Here is a 23,598-nt window from a genome sequence, read left to right as displayed (position 1 = left end):
AATCCGCCTTGGCAGAATTAGAATTTTGATTTCACCTAGGCGAGATTGAAATTTGAAGAGTTTTGAATATGATATGCTCTGTTAATGTAATTATTTGTTTTCCCTAAAATTATGTACCTTGAAATTTGGTTTTAGATACAAGGTAAATAATTACTTTAGAAGTAATGTCAACTTTTGTCCTCAACACTTGACAAAATAAGCAGGGAAAAAATTATGTTGTCAAAGTAGTTTCTGGGTTGTTTTTTTTTCATATACTGTATACCAAAATCCTGTTAGAGGGTTAGGGTTATTCTTTTTAATATACAGGCTATTGATATATCAAGATTGAAATCTTTACAACAACCATGGTAGGATTTTGAAATTCTAATTCTCCCTAGGCGGATTTAAAATCTGCCTGGATTCTTAGATAGATAGAGAGATAGATAGAGAGATAGACAGACAGACAGACAGACAGATAGATAGATATGAAGAGTTCATTTGGAGAAACAGGTAACTGTTTTATAAATTTTCAGAAAACTCATTTATTTATTGTTTACTTGAGATAATAATAGTAATAACACTAATAATTAATTTTTTCTCTATTTTGTCATGTATTTTTCTACTTGGTCAAATCCACTCAGCTTCAGCTTGATTAATATTACCTCAATTAAACAATAAAAAAAATTCTGAAAATTTATCAAAACGGAGTTACCGGTATCTGTTTTTGCAAATGAACTCTTCATCTATCTATCTATCTTTTAAATATGTTCTGTCATCAGAGAACTTGACAACATCTTGAAACCATTTGCTCATTGTTAGTTTTCATAATCTGACATCCTCCAAACATCTTCTGAATGTTGCACTTCATGTCTTAATGGATTTTTCACCTCATAGGAAGTTTATTGGAAATGATTCAAAAAATCCTTAAAATGTTCTTTAAATCGGACACAGCATAAATAATAAAAATAATGCATTGGACGCCATGTTGTTGTTAATCACAGACACATGCTAGAATTTTCCACTTAGCATTTATTATATGAAAATAATTTCAAAACAACTATGGCATCATATAAACAAAGTGTTTTTCTTAAAGGGTGCTCAAGACTGATGTTGATTAAAAGAAATAAATAAAGTGAAAAACTGATAGTTGACATGGACACTTTTGTCTTTCAGGACCTCTGTAACTTTTTGAAATTGGAACCTGAGTGTTAAACATTAGACTAAAACCTTTTTTTCTTAAGTATTATTATAGATAATGTTCGTTACTCTGAGTAGGACTATAAGAAAAAAAATCACCAGACTAAGTAAATTATTCCAGCCTGTCTGTCCACAGTCTGAACCTGAGACCTGCTGCATGTGTTTAAGGTGTGGTTCTCACCTGTCCCACCACCCTGCAGCGTCTTGATGCTTTCATCATGTCCCCTTAGTTGTTCCTGCAGGTGCCTCAGCTGCTCCTTCAGCACCGGGACCGAGTTGGCCTCCTGCTCGTGGACAGGCCAGTCCAAGAACTCGAGCACCTCCTCGCCCAGCAGCTGCTCTAGCACCTCGCTGTGCCGGATGGCGTCTTTGAGCAGCGAGTTGAAGGAGGCCGACAGGTGCTCCATGCGCGCTTTCAGCTTGACGTCGGTTTCCGTCAGAACGGAGACCGAGTCGCTCAGCTGGGTCAGACCGACGTCCAGAGTCCTGGTCCTGATCTGCTCCGAGGTCAGAGACTCCTTTACCTGCAGGACGAAAACACAGTGCTGTCTGTTTGTTCATTTGATTCATCACTTTTAAATCTTAGGGAGAAATATTAAAGAAATATGTAAAGGACCCAAATTCATTGTGGTTAACGTAGGCAGAGTTTTATTTTCAAAAGTACTTTTAGTGTCTTATGTTGCCTTTTCCTGTTATAAAGGAAGTTTTGATTGGTCACTGAAGGCACGTAGTGAACTGAAAAGTAAACATAACCAGTTATGATGGCTAGGACCATTGACAGAGAAACAAGTAATACAAGAGTAGAGATAAATGGCAGAGTAAGGTGTGACAAGGAATTGAGCTTCAGTTTTTGTGCAACAGATTAAGTATGAAATTTCTGTCTGTTTAGGACCAGTTTCAGCTTTGTCATCATCATATAAGGGGCATGACAAAAATAATTAAATAGCAGCCACTGGACGGTGCATTGAAAACAAGCTAAATTAAAACTATAAATAATAAAATAAAATTTATATATACATTAAGAATAACAACGTATGCAACAAAAGGAAAGATATAAACAATACAATGTGGGAGGTAAATGAAATCAAATAAAAAATAATAAAATAGAATATGGGCAGAAGATTACACGTACACAGCATTTGAACCATAAAGCTGAACTTTAATAGAAAAAGTATTTTTTAAAACAAAAATGCAAAAATTCATCAGTTCTGCATTCCAGATGTGAAGATTTGATCCTGTTCTTTGTTCTTTGGGTCACTGTTTGTGAATATGTTTGACTGAATAAAACTTTTGAAGGGAAATAAATGAAACAATCAATTGCAGTTTCGAAAATTATTTATTTATTAAACTTAAAGGCTACGTTACCATCTGAAGGCCATGTTGGAGTGTCTCCACCGCAGGCTCCCAGTCGCCAGTTCCGCCCCACTGCCCCACCCCTCCCTCGCTGTTCTCGTCCAGGGCCAGTCTGTTCTCATTGGCCAGCTCTGTCACGTTGGCCACACCCCTCTCCAGTCGGGCCACAGCAGCTTTCAGGGCCTTGCAGTCGCAGTCTGTGGTGGTGTTGTGTTTGTAGAGGACGGTGTACAGGTAGTCCACATCCACATCCATCTCCTGCAGCCTCTGGTCCTGCTGCGTCAGGTTTCCTGCCAGCTCGTCCACCCGCCGCAGCACCGACACCTTGGCGTCCTCCACCTCCAGACCCGTCTCCATGAACAGGATCTGGCTCTTCCGGGCTGTGCTGCTGATCAGCTTCTCCAGCTCCTTCACGTGCTGCCTGAGCTGCTGCACGTCACCCGATGTCACCTCCACATCCTCCATCAGCCCGTTCACCTGCATAGGTGACATCTTTAACTTCCTGTTTTACATCCACTTGAATTTAATTAGAATATCAACTGCTTTACACTGACGCACCTTCACCGTGTTGTTGACCACCATGTTGTCCAGACGTTCGATGGCCTCCCACAGCGTCAAGGTATTGGAGGGGGGTGGCGGTGGTCGAGGTGGAGGCGGTGAGGGTGGAGGGAGACGATACTGCGGCTCATCATCTGTGATCTGATCCTGGTCAAACTTCAGCTCAGACAGTGTGGCGTTCATGGTCTGCAGGCTGACCTGGGAGTAGAGACAGGAGCTACAATTAATAATAATCAACTAATAATAACTCTACATGGTGGAAAAAAGGCTGACTGATAAATAAATTCTGAGAACTGTCAGTGTATGAAGCCTCAACCTGTCATCCTCTTACCTGCAGCATCTTCATCAGAATCCTGGGCCCTAACCCGATAATGCCAGTGACTAACCTGGGAATTCTACTGAATCGCAATAGTAGTCGCTAACCTAAGGATCCTAGTTGCTACTCTAAGAATGCTAATTTCCACACTTAGTATGGTAGTTGCTAAGCCTAAAGATCCTATTTGCCAACCATAGGGATGCTAGTTGTTTATCTCAGGATCATAGTTGCTAACCTAGGAATGCTAATTTCTACACTAACAATGCTGGTTGCTAGCCAAGAAATGGTAATTATGAACATTGTTACATGCCCTGTGTGTTGGTGTGCTGCTTTGTGTTCTCTCTCTCTGCCTGTCTCTCTTCAGGCTCCTCTACTGCTGTGAAGGTGTGGCAAGTGCTGGTGATTAGCCTGATTGCTGCTGCTGTGAAGGTGTGGCAGGTGCCGGTGATTAGTCTGATTGAGCGAGAAGTGTATGTCTGCAGCCGGATGCTGCCCGAATACGACCCGCACGAATACGGCCCTACACTTCCGGTAAGTTTAGAGCACTTTTTAAATAGAGCGCCACTTACCGGAGGCTGCATGAATACGCCCACACGAATACGGCCCTACCGCAATTTACGTTTTAAATTAGTGATTTCACTCAAAATATACTTACAACACAAAAGGATTATTCAAGAAGAATATTGGCTTGAAATGTTACAAATAAAATATATTTTATTAAATAAGTGAAATATGTACAGTTTATCAGATAAATCAGTGCTATATCTACTTATGCTTATTAATGTCTGTGTCTCTGTCAGGAGGAAGTGAGATCAGACGTTTTGCAGCGGGAGTCATAGACTTCACTTACTTTTGTGTGTGTGTGCAGCTTTTATTTTTATGTCATATTATCATGTAACATAAATATATATCTGTCTTAAGAGTTGCCCTTGCGTTTTGTCTCTTTCCTGTTAGATCTAGACTCCACAAAGGCCATTACAGATGATTCCATTAATATTTTAATCTTAATAAAAAGAATATTTTCAAAACTTGTGACATTGTAATAAGAACATGATGTAGTACTTTGTGTGGTCCAGAAAGAGCAGCCTCCGGCTCTGTAGAAAAACTTACAGGGGTTAAAATGAACGGGGAATTCTCCTTGAATAATCCTTTTGTGTTGTAAGTATATTCTGAATGAAATCGCCAATGTAAAACGTAAATTGCGGTAGGGCCGTATTCGTGCGGGCGTATTCGTGCCGCTTTCGGTAAGTGGCGCTCTCTTTAAAAGTGCTCTAAACTTACCGGAAGTGTAGGGCCGTATTCATGCGGGGATTATTCGTGCGGGTCGTATTCGTACAGCATCCGGCTGCAGACACATATTATTGGATTGAGCAGGAGAGTACATGTAGCAGGAGAGAGCTGTGGTCTTTCTCGCTCTCTAGCCTCTTCTCTCAGCAGTCCTGTGTGGAGCAGTGGTGACCTGTCGGTAGTGATGGTGAAATCGAAGCTTCATGAAGCAATGAACCACTTTGACACATCTGCTTCAAGAATGACACATTGCATCGAAGCATTTGACACAACCAGAAGAGTGACATCTGCTGGTCCTGTGTCAGAACTGCATCCAAGTGGAAAAAATGAAAGCCTCAGGACTGCTTGTCTCACACTGCTTTGTACTTGTAATAAATGTTTTGAAACGTTATGTTTGTGTGCATATATGTATAGTGTGTTTCTATGAATGAATGTGTGTTGTGTATGAGTGAATCTATGCGTATGTATCTGTGTGTTATTTAATGTATGAAATGCAACTAGATATATCTAAACCAAATTCTAACTAAATGTATACTCTCCCTAACTTCTCTCAAAATGACAAATGGCAAATGCACAAGGGTAATCTCCTCCTCTCAAAAACCCACAATTTGAGGAGTGAATCAGACCCCTTTACCTTTAAAGACCTGGACAGATTGAAATGTCCAACCCCTTCAAAGTTCGCGCGAAACACCATGACACGCGATGTGACGTAACGAGGCCTCGTTCTCGATAGTCACGTGATTGTGGGCGTGCTGAAGCAGGGATCGAAACACCGTCTCGGAACACTTTCGCTTCAAAAGCTTGGCACTGTGTAGAGCAAACTGGCTCGAGCGTAACATCACTACCTGTCAGCTTTGTGAAGCTGTTTGTTTGTGAGTTTTGCAGGCCTCCAGTGGCTGAAGAGCCTGCAGTAGTTTGGTAGTTTCCTTTGTTCTTTAGCTTTTTAGTTTTGCCAGGTGGTATATGGGCTTCCCTGTGGTTTTAAGTTATCAAGTTGTATAAATAAACATTCATCACCTTTTCTTTTCATAATTTGTCTCTATTTTCTTTATTTAACCTGGGTTTTACATTGTTACTTTCTTCATTCCCTTAAACAGCTTTTAAATCGTCACAAACATAAAGATTGTAGTTACCAGCCTAAGGATCCTTGCTGCTAGCCTCAGAATGTTAGTTGCTAGCCAAGGAATGGCAGTTGGCAGCCTAAGGATCCTGGCTGTCAATCTAAGCCCTAGTTGCTGATCAAAGGTTGCTAGCTTAGTTATGCTAGTGACTAGCCCAGAATACTCTTGCGTAGGAGTTGAAGTTGGTAGCCTAGTCATGCCAGTAACTAGCTTGGGAATAGTAGTTGCTAACCTTGGAATGTTAGGTGCTAGATTAGAAATGCTATTTGCTAGCCAACGAGTAGCAGTTTGCAGCCTAAGGTTTCGAGTTGTCAACCTAAGGATTCCTTAGTCGGAGTTCCTGATCTGTGGGTCCTTGTTTCTAGTCTATGTATGCTAGTGAATGACAGGAACATCAGCTGCTAATTTTGTGTGGTCGAAAGAAAAAGATAAGAATCATCAATATTTGTCTTTGCACCATCATCCACTGACCTGCAGCATCTTCTGGTGGCGTTTCAGCTTCATGTCGACATCCGTCTTGAAGCTGGTCAGGTTGGCGTGCAGCCTGTTCTCCATGTCGCTGTGTTGGCTCTCCACCTGTCTCCTCAGCTCCCTGATGTGGTGAAAGGCCTCGTCCAGTTTGTCCTTTAGAGGCCCCTCCACTCCCTCTGGGGGTCCCGCCTGTAGCTCCGCCTCTAGTTGGCTGCGCTTCAGCTGAGCCATGTCGCGGGCCAGGTCCCCTACCCGCTGGCTCAGGTGCTCAAGGGAGCGGTTGAAACCTTCCAGGACTGGCTGCAGCTGGGACATGACCAGCGCCATAATGTGGGGGACGGGGAGGACAGTAGGAGCATCTGGGTAGGGGAGGGCGGCCACCTCATCGACAACTGAGAAAAATAACATTAAACTATAGATCAACACTCTTATTTTGAAACAAACTTTCTCCACAAAACAATAATATTTAATCAAATAAAAGGCAGTGTAGGTGCAGTGGAGCGTTAAATGTGTAGTTGTGGGGTGATGATTATAACACCTGCTTTGACCTGCCAAGACTCACTAAGTTTTGGTTCAGCTCCTCTGATCTGGGGTCAGTGAGAGCGATAACCAGCAGGACATATAAACACACTTGGAATAATTTCAAAGTCCAGAAATAGCAACATGTAGGATGGAGCCACTGAGTCACAAACTAAGAGACAAAAAAAAAACTGCACAGAGAGAAAACCACTGAAAAGAGACACAAGACATCCAACAAAGAAATACCAAAAGAAATAAGAGACAAAACCACTACAAGGAGAGACTACATGACGACAAAGAAGAGACCCAAACAATGACAAAACTCAGACTTAACACTAGAAAGAGACACAAAAGTCTACCACAAGACACAAAAATACTATGTAAGAGACAACTACAAAAAGACAAAAGGGACAACTATTGATACAAAAATACAAGACAAAACAACTATAAAAAACACAAAACGACTACTAAGAGGGACAAAATGATGACAAACTACAGATACAAAAATACTACAAAACCACCCACAAAACAGCTACAAAGAGACACAAAAACTCAAAAGGACTCAAAACAACTACAACGGAACAAACTACAGATACAAAAACACTACATAAGAAACCAAATAACTACAAAGAGACATGAAATGACTACAAAGAGACACAAAAAGACTACAAGAGACAAAAAAAACCAACTACAAAGACACGCAAAAAGACAAAGGACTACTAACGAACAATCTACAGATAGAAAATTACTACATAAAAAATAACTACAAAGAGACACAAAAAGACTACAAAGAGACACAAATCAATACAAACAAACAAAGAGTACAAAAGGCACAAATTACTACAAAGTGACAAACTACAGATACAAATTCAACATAAGAGACAAAACACCTATAAAGAGATACAAAGACTACAAAGAGTCAACATCCACAAATAGACACAAAAAGACTACAAAGAGACACAAAAAGACTACACAGAGATACAAAAAGACTACAAAGAGACACACAACAACTACAGACACAAAAAGACTATGAAGAGACACAAAAAGCCTTCAAGGAGACAAAAAGATCTCCAAAGGACACAAAAAGACTACAAACAGGCAAACGTGACTACAAAGGAACAAACTACAGATGCAAGAATACTACACAAGAGGCCAAACAACTACAAAGAGGCACAACATGACTGCAGATAAAAAACAACCAAAACAGGCACAAAATGATAACAAAGAAGCACAAAATGACTACAAAGGAACAAACTACAGATACAAAAATACTACGTGTGAGAAAAAACAACTACAAAGAGACACAAAAAGATAGGGGCAGTTGCATCTACCTCACCTCTAACTGATAAAGAAAATATTAAATTACAGATGAAAACTTTAATGTGAGGAATTTTAAACATGTTTTATGTTTTCTGAAACTGTGTGAAGTGACAAACAACCAGCAGTGCTACATTGTAAACAGTTTAATCTGTGGAATATTTATTTATTTTCAGTCACAGTTTGCCAAATGACATGAAGCTCCTCAGTAAAGTTTAGTTTGAGCTTGGAGGTTCATTGTCTGTTTTTAAACCTGTTTTGTGCTCCAGCTCATTAAAGTATCGCTTTACTTTTTAATTGTGATGATTTTAAGAGAAACAAACAGCGGCTCGGTTGTGCAACAGACGCCGTTTGTGCGAGCAGGAAGCCAGCTCTGCTCGGCTCCGTAAATCACGCCGACATCATTAGATAGAAACGCTGCCAGCTGACGGGGGTGTGTATGATTTCACTGGCCTTCTCCCTCCTGCAGCTGCAGTGTGAGGCAACCTGGAGCCTCCTGTTGCAGCAAGTTCTCACTGTATCATGACCTCCGAGCCCTCCGCAGGGTTTGGTCTGTGGTAATGAAAACAGGTCGTGTTGAAAGAGGCTGAGATCAATGGGGTTCAGGTGGTTTTCTGTCTGGACTGTGTCTTCGGAGGAGGCAGTTTCTAGACCTGTGAGGACCCTCACTGCCACCGCACATTCATTAGCCTCAAACTGAACCTGAAAATCAAGTTTGGACTTCCAAATAGCTCTTTGTACAAAGTCTGAAAAAATGTTATTGCTTTCCCAGAAAAAAAAAAATCACTTTCTCGGAAAAGTCTAAAAATTCAAGCACAAAGGCCTCATTTCAAAAAAGTCTAGAAACATATCAAACAAGAGAAATGTTTGAGATGTTTTTACTAGCATTTTCTTATTCTAAACAATACGTATTCACTTTACAAAAATATCCATTCTTCAGAAATGTCACTTTCTCAAGAAGTGGTGTTTCCAAAAGTGGTTCAACTATCCAAAAATAATCCCAAGAAATTCCTCCGCCTCCAAAGCATCCCACACTTTCTAGAGAAAACATACTTAGTTGCAAAAAAATGTCTCGACTTTCCAAATATATCCTCTAGACTAAAAATGTCCTGACTTCTCTACAACATCCTGCTTTAAAAATATGCCCTTTCCTCTCCAAATACAGTGCCTTGCGAAAGTATTCAGCCCCCTTGAACTTTTCAACCTTTCACCACATTTCAGGCTTCAAACATAAAGATTTAAAATTTTAATTTTTTTGTCAAGAATCAACAACAATTGGGACACAATCATGAAGTGGAATGAAATTTATTGGATATTTTATACTTTTTTAACAAATAAAAACTGAAAAGTGGGGTGTGCAATATTATTCGGCCCCTTTACTTTCAGTGCAGCAAACTCACTCCAGAAGTTCAGTGAGGATCTCTGAATGATCCAATGTTGTCCTAAATGACTGATGATGATAAATAGAATCCACCTGTGTGTAATCAAGTCTCCATATAAATGCACCTGCTCTGTGATAGTCTCAGGGTTCTGTTTAAAGTGCAGAGAGCATCATGAAGACCAAGGAACACACCAGGCAGGTCCGAGATACTGTTGTGGAGAAGTTTAAAGCCGGATTTGGATACAAAAAGATTTCCCAAGCTTTAAACATCTCAAGGAGCACTGTGCAAGCAATCATATTGAAATGGAAGGTGTATCAGACCACTGCAAATCTACCAAGACCTGGCCGTCCCTCTATACTTTCACCTCGAACAAGGAGAAGACTGATCAGAGATGCAGCCAAGAGGCCCATGATCACTCTGGATGAACTGCTGAGATCTACAGCTGAGGTGGGAGGGTTTGTCCATAGGACAACAATGAGTCGTACACTGCACAAATCTGGCCTTTATGGAAGAGTGGCAAGAAGAAAGCCATTTCTCAAAGCTATCCATAAAAAGTCTCGTTTGAAGTTTGCCACAAGCCACCTGGGAGAAACACCAAACATGTGGAAGAAGGTGCTCTGGTCAGATGAAACCAAAATCTAACTTTTTGGCCACAATGCAAAACCATATGTTTGGCGTAAAAGCAACACAGCTCATCATCCTGAACACACCATCCCCACTGTCAAACATAGTGGTGGCAGCCTCATGGTTTGGGCCTGCTTTTCTTCAACAGGGACAGGGAAGATGGTTAAAATTGATGGGAAGATGAATGGAGCCAAATACAGGACCATTCTGGAAGAAAACCTGTTGGAGTCTGCAAAAGACCTGAGACTGGGACGGAGATTTATCTTCCAACAGGACAATGATCCAAAACATAAAGCCAAATCTACAATGGAATGGTTCACAAATAAACGTATCCAGGTGTTACAATGGCCAAGTCAAAGTCCAGACCTGAATCCAATCGAGAATCTGTGGGCAGAGCTGAAGACTGCTGTTCACAAACGCTCTCCATCCAACCTCACTGAGCTCGAGCTGTTTTGCAAGGAAGAATGGGCAAGAATTTTAGTCTCTCGATGTGCAAAACTGATAGACATACCCCAAGCGACTTGCAGCTGTAATTGCAGCAAAAGGTGGCACTACAAAGTATTAATGCAAGGGGGCCGAATAATATTGCACGCGCCACTTTTCAGTTTTATATTTGTTAAAAAGTTTAAAATGTCCAATAAATTTCGTTCCACTTCACGATTGTGTCCCACTTGTTGTTGATTCTTGACAAAAAATTAAAATTTTATATCTTTATGTTTGAAGCCTGAAATGTGGCGAAAGGTTGAAAAGTTCAAGGGGGCCGAATACTTTCACAAGGCACTGTATCTCCACACTCCCCAAAAAATGCCAGAATATATATAGAAAAATTCTTCATATTTAACTCTCTAGAGTCCAAGCAGTTTCTGGGTGTTTTTTTTTTTTTTGCTTTGCTCCTGTCACATTTTTACTCACTGTGGGCCCATTTTTCACTGCAATATAAGGTCCTGCAACTATGGCTAGAAGTCTCAAAATGTTTTCTGTGCAGTATCACCCGGTTATAATGCCCTAAATTATACAAAAAGAACTTGTCCAACATTTTTCCAAGTGCCTTCATGTGTTACCATTACTGTGTGTTTCTACATACTATAGATATTTTACTGTTGACATTTTCATTTTGTTTCCAGTCTTCACTCTGCTCTATGGAAACACTGCCTGCAGCAGTTCAGTTGAATAGTTACTAAATTTTTATCACATGACAGTTGGTCACATCTGAGTCTCTCATAGCTTCCCAATGGCAGCGAAGAGGACAAAATGTTTTGCTTTTTACAGAATCTGGTGCAAATTCTTGTTTGGCAATTTTTTTTTTCAATGAGACATGTTGAATAAAGTGATGAAAAATCACAATTGAAATGTCAAATTTGTCTAATTTTCTCAACAAAAATGTCACACAGAAAGTTCAACTATCTGAAGGGTGAAAAATTTGACAATGTTGTCTTTTTTCCCCACAGTTTCTTGACTCAGTTAATTGGTCTTAATCTGGCCAAAACATAACATGCCATTCAATTCCACCAGCAGATTATGGGGTTTGGAGATCTTAAAAAATGTCTTAACATCACAAAACTGTCCTCAATGTGCTCCCAAAGAGATGCAATGAAGCTACAAAATGGCACATAAAGACTACAAAAAGACACGAAGATACCCAAAACAACTACGAAGTGACATAAAACTCATACAAAAAGAGACACAAAACATAAAGAAACAAAAAACTACAGAGACCCCAAAACTACAAAGAGAAACAAAGTTACTACAAACAGATCAAAAATATATTACAGAAAGACATAAAGTGATCTCAAAAAGACCCAAAACAACTGTAGAGACATAAAACAACTTTAAAGAGATACAAAAACAATTACAGGGACACAAAATAACAACAGAGACCCAAAAAATTACAAAGAGACACAAAACAAACTTTAAGAGCCATAAAACAACTACAGAGAGACAAAACTACTACCAAGATATAAAAAAAGGAACTAAAAAGAGACTGAAGATGTCTACAGAGACACAAAAAGATACAAAAACTAGAAAGGGAAACAAAATTACTACAAAACACACACAAAATTATTGCAGAGAAATATAAAGTGACCTCAAACAGACCCAAAAAAAACTGTAAAGAGATACAAAACAACTGTAAAGAGACACAAACAACCGCAAGGAGACACAAAACAACTGTAAAGAGACAAACAACTATAAAGAGACACAAAACAACTGTAAAGAGACACAAACAACTGTAAAGGGACACAAAATAACTGTAAAGACATTCAAAACAACTACTTTCTTCATGTGCCTCAACCTTATTAAGATTTGGTTCAGCTCCTCTGATCTAGTATCATTGACAGCGATAACCAGCAGGCTGTCTAAGCACATTTGGATTAATTTCAAACCCCAGAAACAACAACAACAACATGCAGGATCAGACGGATCCGCTGAGGCGCCTTGAACCTCCGATGGATCGAGTCCAGCTGGAGGAGCAGCAGCGTCCTGAACCAACAGCAACAAACCTCATCAGGTGAAGCTCAGCTCTGCAACGCTGAATCTCAGCAGCAGTAGAGGGGTTTCCTTTTCTGGGACTGTGGTGTGTTTACAGCCTGTCTGGAAATTGAACTGGTTCCATGTCAGACCAAGAACTTTGTTCTGAAATCCCCAGAGAGCCGTGATTCATCCGGAGGGGTGTGTTTGTGTAAAGGAGGGTTTGGGGGTGTGAGAAAAGCTTGTTGAAATTGGCTTCATGTTCTACCAGAGTCCTGATGTTAGTGACATCGTGTGTCGGTTGTTCTTGTGCCACCAAAACCTTCAAACATGTACAACATTAGTCCAAGTGTCCACAGGTGCTACCAGTACTGGAAAACATGATCGCTTTACGTACTATAGCTATTTTACTCAAACTTTTCAGAAACTCTGCACATCAACCCTAGAAAGATGTTTCACCATGCTGAATCTATCTTCCAACAACTTGCTCCACTGTTCACTGTTTTGGAGTCATGCTGCATCTATTTTATTGATCCAGGAGGTTTTATTTTCCCTTCAGTCTCTCTAATCACCTCTCTAAACACAGCCTGGAGTTCAGCCGAAAACTCTCTGAATTATTGTGACAGTGACATGTAGAATATATTAATTTGATCTGAATGTAAGATATGGATATTTTTGATGGAACTCTGTGACACACATTAACGGACAGTTGAATTGTAATTTAAAAAAAAAAAGAAAAAGTCTGGGTCTTCAGAGTTTAACAACGTTTAACAAAGACATCCCAAAACAACCACAAATACAGAAAAAAAAAACCGACAAACACAAAATAACTACAAAAGAGGTGCAGAACAACAACAAAAAGACATTAAAGAACCACAAATAGATACAAATGAACCACTAATAGACACAAAACTACAAAAAACAAAACAACCATAAAGGAGAAACAAAATAACTACAGACAGACACAAAACAACTACAAATTGACACAAAACAACTACAAATAGACAAAACTATAAAGAGACACAAAACTACAAACAAACACAAAATAACTACAAAAAAGAACAAAATAATTATAGATGCTAAACAACCACAAATAGACACAAAACAACTACAGAGGCACAAAACAACCACAAATAGACACAAAACTACAAACACAAAATAACTACTAAAAGAACAAAATAATTACAGACACAAAACAACCACAGAGACACAAAGCAATTACAGAGAGACACAAAACAACCACAGAGTCACAAAACAACCACAAAGACACAAAACAACCACAGAGACACAAAACAACCACAGATAGACACAAAGCAATTACAGACTCAAAACAACCACAAAGACACAAAACAACCACACAGACACAAAACAACTTCAGAGACACAAAACAACTACACAGACACAAAACAACTACAAAGAGACACAAAATAACCACAAAAAAGGCACAAAAAATACAGACACCAAATGAGTATCACTACTTCTATAAAATATTATGAGACACAAAAGTAGTTAGAGACATAAGACAACTACAGACACAAAAAGACTACACAGAAATACAAAACCACTAAAAGACACACAAAACAATTACAAGGAGACAGAAAAAGACAACAAAGTGATCCAAAACAACTACAAAGAGTTCCGATGGAACTATTAAAGAAACTGGAACAACTACAGAAACACAAAACAACTACAAAGTGACACAAAAAGACTACAAAGTGGCCCAAAACAACTACAGAGAGTTCCAACGGAACTATTAAAAAGACAGAAAACAACGACAGAGACACAAAACAACTACAAAGAGATGTGAACGGACTACAAAGAGAAGCAAAGTAAATAACAAAGCAACCCAAAATGTCTACAATAAAGTTACAAAATTACTGCAAAAGAAACAAAAAAAAAAAATTACAAATAGACACAAAAAGACCACAAACAGACAGACTTACTAAGAGAGGTACCATACTAGGGCTTAGATGATGGAAAATGCTTTTAGTTTTTGTTACCACAGCTAATGAAATTAAAGACTGGACAAAGTTGAACTGAATAATAAAAAAAAAGGGATCTACTTGTTCCAGGTTTTACAGATGAATAATGGGATCATCACTTGTGTTTATGTTTTTCGCCAACAAATCTCAGATTACAGTTTCTGAACAAGGACAGGACGTTAACATGAGAATCAGCAGAGTGACGTAATCATGTGAGGTTTAGAAGTCATGGAGAAGCAGAGCACTGTGGGAAACTGACAATGAGGCCAAATCTGAAACTGTCACAGTTCCGCTCCTCTGTCCTGTCTGTCTGTCTGGTTGTCTCCCGTCCGCTCCTCTGCCCTGTCTCTGTCTGGTTGTCTCCCGTCCGCTCCTCTGCCCTGTTTGTCTGGTTGTCTCCCATCCGCTCCTCTGCCCTGTCTTTCCCCTGCAGCTCGGTGCCTGAGTGGAGTCTAGCTTCTCAAGCTGACTCCACTCAGGCAATCAACTATCTCCTTGGCTCCCGGACAGCTGACGATCATTCACTAACGACTCACCTCTGCAATAAGTACCGGCTCAGCCTTCCACTCCCTGCCAGAGTGTTAAACAAGAACCACGCAGTTCGGTTTGCTCTCTAGCCCTCTACGCGATCTGTTTTTGAGTTCCTGCCATAATTTCTGATCTTGTTTTCTCCTGCCTCCCTCAGTTCAGCTGTCCGGGATCCCCCGCCATCCTCCTTCCCCTCCGGCTCTCCCCGACAAGCCTTCACCGGTTTCTCCTGCCTGGACCCCCCACTCCTGCCTGGACCCCCCACTCCTGCCTGGACCCCCACTCCTGCCTGGACCCCCCACTCCTGCCTGGACCCCCCACTCTTGCCTGGACTCCCACTCCTGCCCGGAACCCCCCGCTCCTACGCCCTGGTTTTCCCCCACCTAGCCACCATTTTCACCCCTAAACAATAAACCACTTGCACTCAGCCAGCCCTGGTAGTGTGGCTTTCTGCTCGGGTCCACCTGCTCAGTTCGTGACAGAAACAAGCTCCAGTCAGAGAATGTGGCTGTGATGTCATTAAAACATGCTAGTTGGGTGACACATGACACATGAAACAGTCCTCTCAGAACACACACAATGTTGATATGACAGAAGAAAGAGAGGATTTCCTGTGGAGGAAGTGTGTCTATGTCTGTTGTTCGGTAACTGTATGCACATATGTTACTTCGGTAAAAGTAGAAAGATCACCATCGAAATATAAACTAAGGACCAAAAGCAGCAGGTACGCAAAAAAGAAAGTTAAGACTTAATAACAAGACAATTGCACAGAAGGACACAAAGCAAATGTATAGAGACAGAAACTAGACGAGCCCTCAGTAGATGGCAGAACCACGTAATCTACTGGCGAGTTTCCGTAGATGGCATTAAATACTTGCATATCGTTAGCCTAATAGCACAATTGCCCAAGTCATTTTTTGGCCTTCATGACTTAGGCAACTATGCTATTAGGCTAACGATATGACTCTATCAATTTTGATCATCCTACGTATATCCCTTCCTACTTGATCTGCTGACCTGTAACTCCACACCTGAGCAGGGGACCTTCGACTGATCTTCAGTGCCAAGTTTGATTATCCTGTCTTCAGCACTTGCAGAGATATCGGACCGGACATACCCACATACATACATACATACCCACATACATACTTACCCAGCCAGCCAGATACCGCACCGAATGCAATAACCCCGCTGACGTTCGTCAGGCGTGGTTAATGACCTCAATTAGATCTAAATTGACCCTAAAGGCCTGCAAATCAACTACAAAGAGACACAACAACTAAAAACACGTACAAAAACCCCACAAAACTACATTAATCAACCAAAGATCCAACAACTATACACGTGGACAAAACTGTTGGTACCCCTTGGTTAATGAAAGAAAAACTCACAATGGTCCCAGAAATAATTCGATTGTGACAAGCGTAATAATAAATAAAAATTCTATGAAAATTAACCATTAAAAATCAGACATTGCTTTTGAACCATGGTTTAACAAAATTATTTTAAAAATAAACTCATGAAACAGGCCTGGACAAAAATGATGGTACCCCTAGAAAAGATTGAAAATAATGTGACCATAGGGACATGTTCAATCAAGATGTGTCCTCTAATTAGCATCACAGGTGTCTACAAACTTGTAATCAGCCAGTGGGCCTATTTATAGGGTTACAAGTAGTCACTGTGCTATTTGGTGAAATGGTGTGTACCACACTAAACATGGACCAGAGGAAGCCAAGGAGAGAGTTGTCTCAGGAGATTAGAAATAAAATTATAGACAAGCATGTTAAAGGTAAAGGCTATAAGACCATCTCCAAGCAGCCTGATGTTCCTGTGACTACAGTTGCACATATTATTCAGAAATTTAAGATCCATGGGACTGTAACCAACCTCCCTGGACATGGCCACAGGAGGAAAATTGATGACAAATGGAAGAGACGGATAATAGGAATGGTAACAAAAGAGCCCAGAACAACCTCTGAAGACATTAAAAGTGAACTCCAAGGTCAAGGTACATCAGTGTCAGATCACACCATCCATCATTGTTTGAGCCAAAGTGGACTTCATGGGAGATGACCAAGGAGGACACCATTGTTGAAAACAAATCTTTAAAAAGCCAGACTGGAATTTTCCAAACTGCATGTTGTCAAGCCACAAAGCTTCTCGGAGAATGTCCTATGGACAGACGAGACAAAACTGGAACTTTTTGGCAAGGCACATCAGCTCGATGCTCACAGATGCAAAATTGAAGCATATAAAGAAAAGAAGACTGTCCCTACTGTGAAACGTGGAGAAGGCTCTGTTATGTTCTGGGGCTGCTTTGCTGCATCTGGCACAGGGTGTCTTGAATCTGTGCAGGGTACGCTGAAATCTCATGACTATCAAGGTTTTCTAAAGAGAAATGTGCTGCCCAGTGTCAGAAAGCTTGATCTCAGTCGCAGGTCATGTCTGTTGCAACAGGATAATGACCCAAAACACACAGCTAAAAACAGCCAAGAATGGCTAAGAGGAAAACATTGGACAATTCTGAAGTGGCCTTCTACGAGCCCTGATCTAAATCCTATTGAACATCTGCGGAAGGAGCTGAAACATGCTGTCTGGAGAAGGCACCCTTCAAATCTGAGACAACTGGAGTAGTCTGCTCATGCATGAGGAGTGGGCCACCTGCTGAGAGGTGTAGAAGTCTCATTGACAGTTACAGAAAAGTTACCATCATTTTTGTTCAGGCCTGTTTCATGAGTTTATTTTTTTAAATAATTCTGTTAAACCACAGTTCAAAAGCAATGTCTGATTTTCAATGGTTAATTTTCATAGAATTTTTTATTTATTATTACTTTTGTCAGATTCAAATTATTTGTGTGACCATTGTGGGTTTTTATTTCATTCACTGAGGGGTACCAACAATTTTGTCCACGTGTGTATAAAGGTAGCTACCACAAATAGACACAAAACAACCACAAGGACACACAGGTGATGCTACACTGCTACAGCAAGACAAAACTACTAACATGCACAAACAAAAGAGGCACAAAACTACCTCAAACAGACACAACCACAAATAGACACAAATGAACAATGAAAAGACATGAAACAAACACAAGGACACACAAACCTGCTACAGAGAGACACAAAATGACCACAAGAGACGCAAGCATACACCAAACAACTACAAAAACACAAAACTACTACAAATAGACAAAACTGAAAATATTCACAAACTGACCAAAAAAGACGTACAACAGTACCACAAAGAAACACAAAACTACTACAAAAAGACAGAACTACAAAGACACCCAAAACAACCACAATGAGACACAAAGCAACCACAACCAAACACAAACACGCAAAAGTACAAAAAATTATTTCAGAGACACAAATAAAAAGATACAGTCCTGCCAGACACAAAACAACCACCACAAATAGAAACAAAACTACAAAGATGCACAAACTGGCTACAAATAGACACAAAATGACCACCAGAGACACAAACATATACACAAAAACTACAAAGACAAACAAGCCAACCAAAAATATGTGCAACACTAAAACAAAGAGACACAAAACTTCTACAGAAAGACAAAACTTCAAAGAGACTCAAATTGATCACAGAGGCACAAAGCCATCACAGAGACAAAACAACAAAGACACAAAAAACTACACACAAATATACACAAACTGACAAGAGACAGACACAAAACAATCACAAAGAGAAACAAAACTACAAAGAGACACAAACCTGACAAGAAACAGAAACATAACTACAAATACGAATAAAACCACTTCAGGGAGACAAAATTGCAAAGATACACAAACTGACCAAAATGACGTACAACACTACCACAAAAAGACACAAAACTACTACTGAAAGACACAATCACAAAGTGTCACAAACTCATCACAGAGACACAAAACCACTACAAGCAGAGCTAAAACTACAAAGAGACAAAAAACAATTACAAAGAGACACAAACTTTCTACGGAAACACACAAAATTTCTTCAGAGAGACACACAGGATCACCCCTGAGCTCAAAGCCCTCCTGAACCAGAAGAAACGGGCTTTCATCTCAGGGGACAGAGAGGACCAGAAGAGAGTGCAGCGTGAGCTCCAGTGGCGGATCAGAAGGGCCAAGAAGGACTATGGGAAGAGGCTGGAGGAGAAGCTGGTTCAGAACAACGCGCGGGACATGTGGAGAGGACTTAAGAACATTTCTGGACATGGACAGAGTGCCAGAGGGACAGCTGATGGAGACCAGCGCAGGGTGGACGAGCTGAACTGTTACTTTAACAGATTTGACTCTCCCCCCATCTCCTCTGCCCCCTTTCCTGCTCCCCCCTCTTCACACATCCCCAGCCCAGCAGACCCTCCCCTTCCTGCGACACCTTCACCGGCCCCCAACTCACCCTCACGAACTACTCCCACCCCCTGCAGCCCACCTCAATCCCCCCCTCACTCCCCCCTCTCCTTCACACCGGACCAGGTGAGGAGAGAGCTGAGGCGACTGAAGCAGAGGAAATCTGCTGGACCAGACGGCATCAGCCCCAGGCTGCTGAGGACCTGCGCGGACCAGCTCTGTGAGGTCCTCTGCCACCTCTACAACCTGAGCCTCAGCCTGGAGCGGGTCCCCGTCCTGTGGAAAACCTCCTGTGTGGTCCCAGTCCCTAAAACAGCTCACGCCAAGGAACTGGCCCACTACAGACCTGTCGCCCTCACCTCCCATCTCATGAAGACCATGGAGAGGCTCCTCCTCCACTACCTCCGCTCAGTGGTGAGCTCCGACCTGGACCCGCTGCAGTTTGCCTACAGGCCAAACATGGGGGTAGAAGACGCTGTCATCTACCTGCTGCAGCGAGCGCTCACTCACCTGGAGAGCGCCGGCAGCGCTGTGAGAGTCATGTTCTTTGACTTCTCCAGCGCCTTCAAAACCATCAGGCCGGCGCTGCTGCGGGGGAAGCTGGTGGACGCGGGAGTGGATGGACATCTCGCTGCCTGGACCACTGACTACCTCACTGACCGTCCACAGTACGTGCGGCTGCGCGGCTGTGAGTCAGAGGTGGTAGTCTGCAGCACGGGGGCACCCCAGGGCACCGTCCTCTAGCCCTTCCTCTTCACCATCTACACCTCGGACTTCACCTACAACACGGACAGCTGCCATCTCCAGAAGTTCTCTGGTGACTCCGCCATTGTGGGCCGTGTGTCTGAGGAGAACGAGCTGGAGTATCGGTCGGTCATCATGGACTTTGTGGACTGGTGTGAGCGCAACCATCTGTGCCTCAACACCAGTAAGACGAAGGAGATGGTGGTCGACTTCAGGAACCGAAGACGGGGGCAATGGGCCCCACAGGAACCGAAAGGAGTGAGGCGGCTCAGGACGTCTCCTCAGCCGAAGGGAGTGGAATGGCACAGGGCCTCTCCTCCGGCAGAAGGAGTGAGGTGGCATCGAGCCTTTCCAAGACTGCAGTGGCAGTATTCACTGCCTCCAGGAAAGAAGTGACGGTCCTGGGATCCATAGAAGTAGCCAGAGCCTCCCTGTAGGTCGAATAGGCTGACCTGAACCTCTCCAACCCCGACATGACAGCGAAAAGCACCTCGTGGGCGGAGGCGACGTCTTGGACCCCCCAAACCAGGGTAAGGCAGCCGCTAGCCTCTCTGAAATTACAGAGGCCGCTCTCAGTGCCCCAGGAAGTGAGGAGACAACACTAGGTCCTCCTAACACGGGGGTGGCCTTGGTGTCGCCCTGCTCAGGAGTTGAGGAGGCGCAGGGCCCCTCCGGAGTTGGAACCGGAGCACCAGGGCGCTTCCTGGCGTTTCGCCTACGGCAGGCAGGCTTCTCTGCAGGTGGAGCTGTGGCTGGTGGGGAAACCAACTCTGGTTGGCTGCTGGGTGGTGTGCTAATACCTGAAGGGTCAGTTAGCCCAGAGGCAGGCAGACTGGTGGTCACAGAACAGGGATGGCGGAATATAGAGTTAGGGACAGTCAGGTATGTGAGAGGAGTCTCCAAAAACTCCTTAATTTCAGCCAGCAGGTGGTCCATTAACCAGGGTCGCTGGGCTGCTACTCTGCAACCCAAGGTGATCGTAATGTTTTTTGGGTCCTCCCTCCATTCACACCATAAGTCACCAACTGTTTTAAAATTAATACTATTCTCCACACTGGAGGAAAAAATCTCCAGGGGAGAGTTCTGGATGCTAGGCGGGGCGCCTGCTGGGTTCTGGGGTGGCTGCGTCATTCTCTCATGAATGTGGGTGGTGTGAACCCATGCAGCAGGCGACAGACAGGCAGGATAAATTAATAAGAATTTATTCAACAAAATATTAAACAAAGAAGCACTCCATAAGGGAGGCACAGGGGAATTAACAGGAAGAGGGAAAAACTAAACCAAGTTAAACTAAGGGTGACGGTGCAGGACCGTGATCTAGGGTTAACTGAACTAAAAACGGGGAGAGGCAACTCACGAATGTCCAGGGGGGTCTGGAGGCTGGGCGAAGGCAGAGCAGATGATCCAGTGGCAGGGATGTGGTGCGTACAACAGGGCAGACAGACTGAGAACAGATGCCGGAGGTTTCTGAACAGAGGGAGGGTGACAAACAGGTGAATTAATCCGAAAACCAGTGAGCGGGGCGCTTGCGGCGGAGCGGCAGGTAGTGTGCAGGGTGTAGAGGGTACGAAGGATTCCGGGGATGGAACCGGCAAGGTGTTTCACTGAGAGCGGAGTCCAGACAATGGAATGCATATGACGAGGAGTAGTAAGCAGTGGGGTGGCAGATGAGGTGATCCATTAATCCAGGGAGCACAGTGCTCGCGGCAGGGTGTAGCGTGTCTCTGGCAGGAACACGATGCAGGAGGCATGTGGCAATGACGCAGCAGGGAATTGAGGGAAGCGCCAGGCTTTATACTGAGCTGATTGTTCTTGATTGTACATCGCGCTCAGCTGTGCTTCTCCCCAGCTGCTCCTAATTAGCTGAGTCAGCGCACTGGCACAGTGTGTGACACAAATAAAAGGACACACAAACTGACTACAAAGAGACACAAAACAACCCCCAATGAGACACAATAAACTAAGACAGTCTTGGCTCTCTTGCTCCGCTACAGATCCACGACAACACCTTCCAACAACTGTTCTGAACTTGTCTCCAATGGATCTGGTTGTTACAAAAAATCTGGTAAATTTTGAACCTGAACTGGTTTCTCACCTTCAGCAAGGAAGGTAAACAACAACTAGGTGAACCAAAACTCACCTGGTTGGTGGTGTTCCTGTGGTTGGTGTTGTTCCCGCGGTTGATGTGGTTCCTGTGGTCGTAAGCGGTCTTGTTGTTGGTGGTGGTTGTATGTACTCGTGCCATGGTGTGGTGCATGATGGGGGTGGTGGGTGTGGCCTGGGCCCACAGGGGGTTGTGTGGTGTTGGACTGGGTGTTTGCGTAGCTGTTGTCGTACTGCACCTGAGGAGCTACCTGATGGTCATTCTGTTCGTGGTTCAGGTCAGCTTGCTGAAGCTGGAGCCGATCCTTGACAGCTGAAACACACACAACAATCAGTTTAATTAACAACTGTGTTCATCATTCATTATGTTAATGCAAATAAAGCTGCACTCATTTTCAAAGAGAAAGAGAGAGAGAGAGAGAGAGAGAGAGAGAGAGACCAGGAGGAAGTAAGACAGACCGGCAGAGAGCGAGACAGAGTGGTTGATGGGAAACCGGCAGATGTGTTTGGGGATTTCTCAGCCAAGCTTCCTCAACATTTGTTTCACTTGCAGTTCATTGTTTAAGTTTCAGTGTGTGACAGCAGGAACAAGGAGCTCCCAGTCAGTGACCTGCAGGCAGAACTGAAGGCAAAAAACACAAGAGTGCAACCGTGGAGATTAAAGACGGGGAAGTTCTCCAGTGCCATCGATTTAAGCACCGCACATCAGTCTTCTGTGGGTTTTTTTGTGGGGAACAAAAAAAAACACAAAGAGACACAAAACTTCCAAAATGAGACACAAAAAGGCACAGCTATTGTAAAAAACAACAACAACACAGATCTACAGATGCAAAATGACCACAAAGACACACAAAAGACTACAGAGACTCAAATCGACCAAAAGAGTCACATGACTATTACAAAAAGACACAAAATGAGTAGAGGGACACACAACACACTACAAAAAGACAAAAAACAGGTACAAAGAGATGCAAGAATATACAAAGAGACACAAAATGCCAAAAGAGACACATGAGTCATAAAATTATTGGAAAGAGATGCAAAGCGACTATAAAAACACAAACAGACCATAGACATAAAAGACCACAAATAGGTGCAAAATGACTACAAAGAGACACAAAACCAGGGTTCTCGCCAGCGCATTTCAGTGTAACGGGCCGTTACGCTGTCATAACGGCTCGTTACACTGTCTAACGGGCTGTTACGCAGTCTTAACGGCCCGTTACGCTCAGTTTAAAAGATTACGCTGTGATTAGGGCCGCTACGCCAGCGCATTTCAAAGATTACGCTGTTGTTAT

At 42.5% G+C, this 23,598-nt stretch overlaps 1 protein-coding gene across 1 annotated transcript in view; it reads right to left on the bottom strand.

Moving 5' to 3' along the window:
* mmrn2a (multimerin 2a) overlaps positions 1-22,987 on the bottom strand; it is a 37,222-nt gene extending 14,235 nt beyond the window's left edge. The window contains exons 1-6 of the mRNA XM_051960126.1: positions 22,951-22,987; positions 22,338-22,613; positions 6,283-6,674; positions 3,088-3,285; positions 2,542-3,006; positions 1,358-1,700 (exon numbers count right to left, since the gene is read on the bottom strand). Of these exons, the coding sequence (XP_051816086.1) occupies positions 1,358-1,700; positions 2,542-3,006; positions 3,088-3,285; positions 6,283-6,674; positions 22,338-22,613; positions 22,951-22,987 (1,711 nt within the window). The remainder of the gene's footprint in view (positions 1-1,357; positions 1,701-2,541; positions 3,007-3,087; positions 3,286-6,282; positions 6,675-22,337; positions 22,614-22,950) is intronic.
* Positions 22,988-23,598: the final 611 nt, after the last annotated feature.

Source organism: Acanthochromis polyacanthus, chromosome 15 (assembly GCF_021347895.1).
Source record: "Acanthochromis polyacanthus isolate Apoly-LR-REF ecotype Palm Island chromosome 15, KAUST_Apoly_ChrSc, whole genome shotgun sequence".
NCBI classification, from domain to species: Eukaryota; Metazoa; Chordata; class Actinopteri; family Pomacentridae; genus Acanthochromis; species Acanthochromis polyacanthus.
The sequence above is the reverse complement of the archived record's forward strand: the minus strand, read 5'-3'. Positions and strand labels throughout refer to the sequence as shown.